We start from the raw sequence: 2,500 nt of genomic DNA, 5'->3' as shown, positions 1-2,500 counted from the left end.
AACCAACCCTTGTCCAACAATATCAGGACGAAATCCACTGGAATCGAAGTCATGGTTACAGCTGACTCGGCCACGATCATGTTAAGAAGAAGCGCGTTTTTGTAGGAGCGAACGCGACAACCTTTAAATAAAACTGCCATCATGGCTGTATTCCCCACCACGCTGAGAACAAATACTAAAAACGAATATAGTCAGTTGAAATGTGTTTTCAGTGGCTGACACTGTTTGTGTCAGCACAGCTTTGCGTTTGATGTCGTGTTTTGAGGACCCAAGTTCTCCACAACAGAATCATTTATCATGGCCGCACGAAGAAAAGACAAGTTTCTTACCCGGCAATTTAAAATAGAAAACCGTGGTTATTTGAGTCCCAAGTTTAAAATGGTGAATTAATAAGGACTCCGTTGTTCCCCACCTTCTTTAATTTATTGCTTCCTTTGCAAATCTCTCAGGCAGTAATTCTTTCCGGCCATTTTTGCCAGCCAATAGTATCGTCACTTTATTTTAATTCGGGTAAAGTACAAATTAGACATTCAAGGTTTCCGACCGACGTTGAATAAATTCTTAATGACTACAAAAATTTGAATTACAAAGAGGGTAAGGATCTATTTTAGCCCCCAACTGGCATTAGTAGCAAAGGAGTAGGTCAGATTAAAAGAGTTTGCCAACCCAAGATATGCAAAAAACAAGGATAAAATTAGTATTCGACGTAGCCGTTTTTCGGCGACAGAGGTGCTTTTCATACGTTTTGGCAAAACGCTATTATCACAGGGAAAAAGACGTCTACTTGTAAAACACTTAAGAGCAGATAGCTATTATACCGCAAGCTGAGCCTGGACACGTGATTGCGTGTAATCAGCAGAGTCAAATTTGTCGCGCTACACTTATCTAGTTAGATTGTGAAAAGTTTCTATAAAGCGCTGTGGAAACCAGCAGTTAAAAATGCATATAGTTCCGTCATTCAGCCTCTGTCACCTTATGGCGCGAGAAAATCAAGCCCTGTGTTGTGAAGCAACAGTCTGTTCAGTCTGAGAATTTTAATGTAACTCGTACGATGCGCGTATGCCCATACCACAATTACCATGTGTCTGTTAATCTCAAGCTGAATATTAAAGACCCTATGACGCTTAAGGTTCGAGAATTGAAGCCCTCTATTGTGAACCAACAATGTGTTGTTTAAACGCGGTACTGAACGATGCAGGGTGTGTGGGCAATCCTATAGTGCGCGACAAGAAAGCGTATAGAAGTCGTGCTCTATTAAGGAACATTTCAATACGAAACAATGCCAGGTTTCCAGAGGGCATTAGACAAATTTTCAAGGCCTAAAGACTGTCACCGAAACGAGCTAAAGCGGGAATACCTTGCGAAGGAAAAATTGTCAAATGATAAATAAGGCAAGGAAGTGTGTGGTTAGTCACGCAGCGATCACCAGGCAACAATTGCACCTGAAAGAAAAAAAAACACTAACTTTTTTCGGGTAAAACGCGTTTCGGCTGTCACCATCACAGCCGAAACGTCAATTTCACGTGCTTTACCCGAAAAAAAGGTAGAGTGTTTTAATACGACTAAACGCAAGGGAAGGAAGGAAGCCTCAAGGGATACAACTGAACTCTGCGGTGCGGATAAGACAAAAACCTGGCCTCCCGCATCAATACAATCACGTTACAGGATTTCCGTGATTCGCCCACTAGCGATCCGTTTTTCCCCTTCTAATTTTCAATGTATTCAAACAAGAATCTGCCTTGAGCAAAAATTGAGGTATAGGCGGAGAACACGATATAAGCAAGGTCTTTTCCAATGATCATTACTGAGGTGAAGCGAGGCGTACTCGCTAAATTGACCAATCAAACCGCAAAGGAAATATAAGCCGCCGGCTCAATGCGCGAGAAAAGGACGTGCTAGCAAGTCATAATTGGTTTGCTTTTAATCGGCTGAGAAAGTGGTGTCAAATTAAGCAATCTCGTGACTCCAAACCGCTCAAACACTTATCAAAGCAATTAATTACAAGTGATGCTATATAAATATTAAATGCTTCATTTTGCGTCACTTTTCTACGATAAAAAAAATCTCTACGAGTAACAGTTTTCATGCTGACCGAGACGGTGTTAATTTGCGAATTTCAACTTTTCGACTATAAATACATGCACTTGGAAAGAAACATGTCACTACACAAAAGCATAAATGACAAGAAGAGTTAAGTCGAATTTCTCGAACCATGATTAAATAGAGCCAGGTGCAAATTTGAAGGTGACATACAGGTCTTTTTTTCCTTAGGTCAATTGGCCGCCGCCATGTTGGCAGACCAAAACAACACGGAAAACAACTTGCTGTTCCAACAACATTTGTTGAGAATTTGTACCACGGTTTCAAATTTCAACGAAAGTTCCAAAACTTCAATTTAAAAATTCTTTTTGCGTCTGCAGATTTTGTAAGCCTTGAATGGAAACATCACCGGTGTGGGCACCAGAGCTTTCTCGAGCTCCAACCAAGCGAGTTCGCCTTT

The 2,500-nt window shown here is 41.0% G+C and overlaps 1 protein-coding gene and 1 pseudogene across 1 annotated transcript in view; one reads left to right on the top strand and one right to left on the bottom strand.

Moving 5' to 3' along the window:
* LOC138048420 (galanin receptor type 2-like) overlaps positions 1-1,081 on the bottom strand; it is a 1,833-nt pseudogene extending 752 nt beyond the window's left edge.
* Positions 1,082-1,192: 111 nt separating this feature from the next.
* Positions 1,193-2,500, top strand: part of LOC138048419 (fibrinogen C domain-containing protein 1-like) — a 5,158-nt gene continuing 3,850 nt past the window's right edge. The window contains exon 1 of the mRNA XM_068894613.1: positions 1,193-1,199. Coding sequence (XP_068750714.1) covers positions 1,193-1,199 — 7 coding nt within the window. The remainder of the gene's footprint in view (positions 1,200-2,500) is intronic.

This window comes from Montipora capricornis, chromosome 5, assembly GCF_036669925.1.
Source record: "Montipora capricornis isolate CH-2021 chromosome 5, ASM3666992v2, whole genome shotgun sequence".
NCBI classification, from domain to species: domain Eukaryota; kingdom Metazoa; phylum Cnidaria; class Anthozoa; order Scleractinia; family Acroporidae; genus Montipora; species Montipora capricornis.
This window is presented reverse-complemented; position numbering and strand designations above follow the sequence as displayed.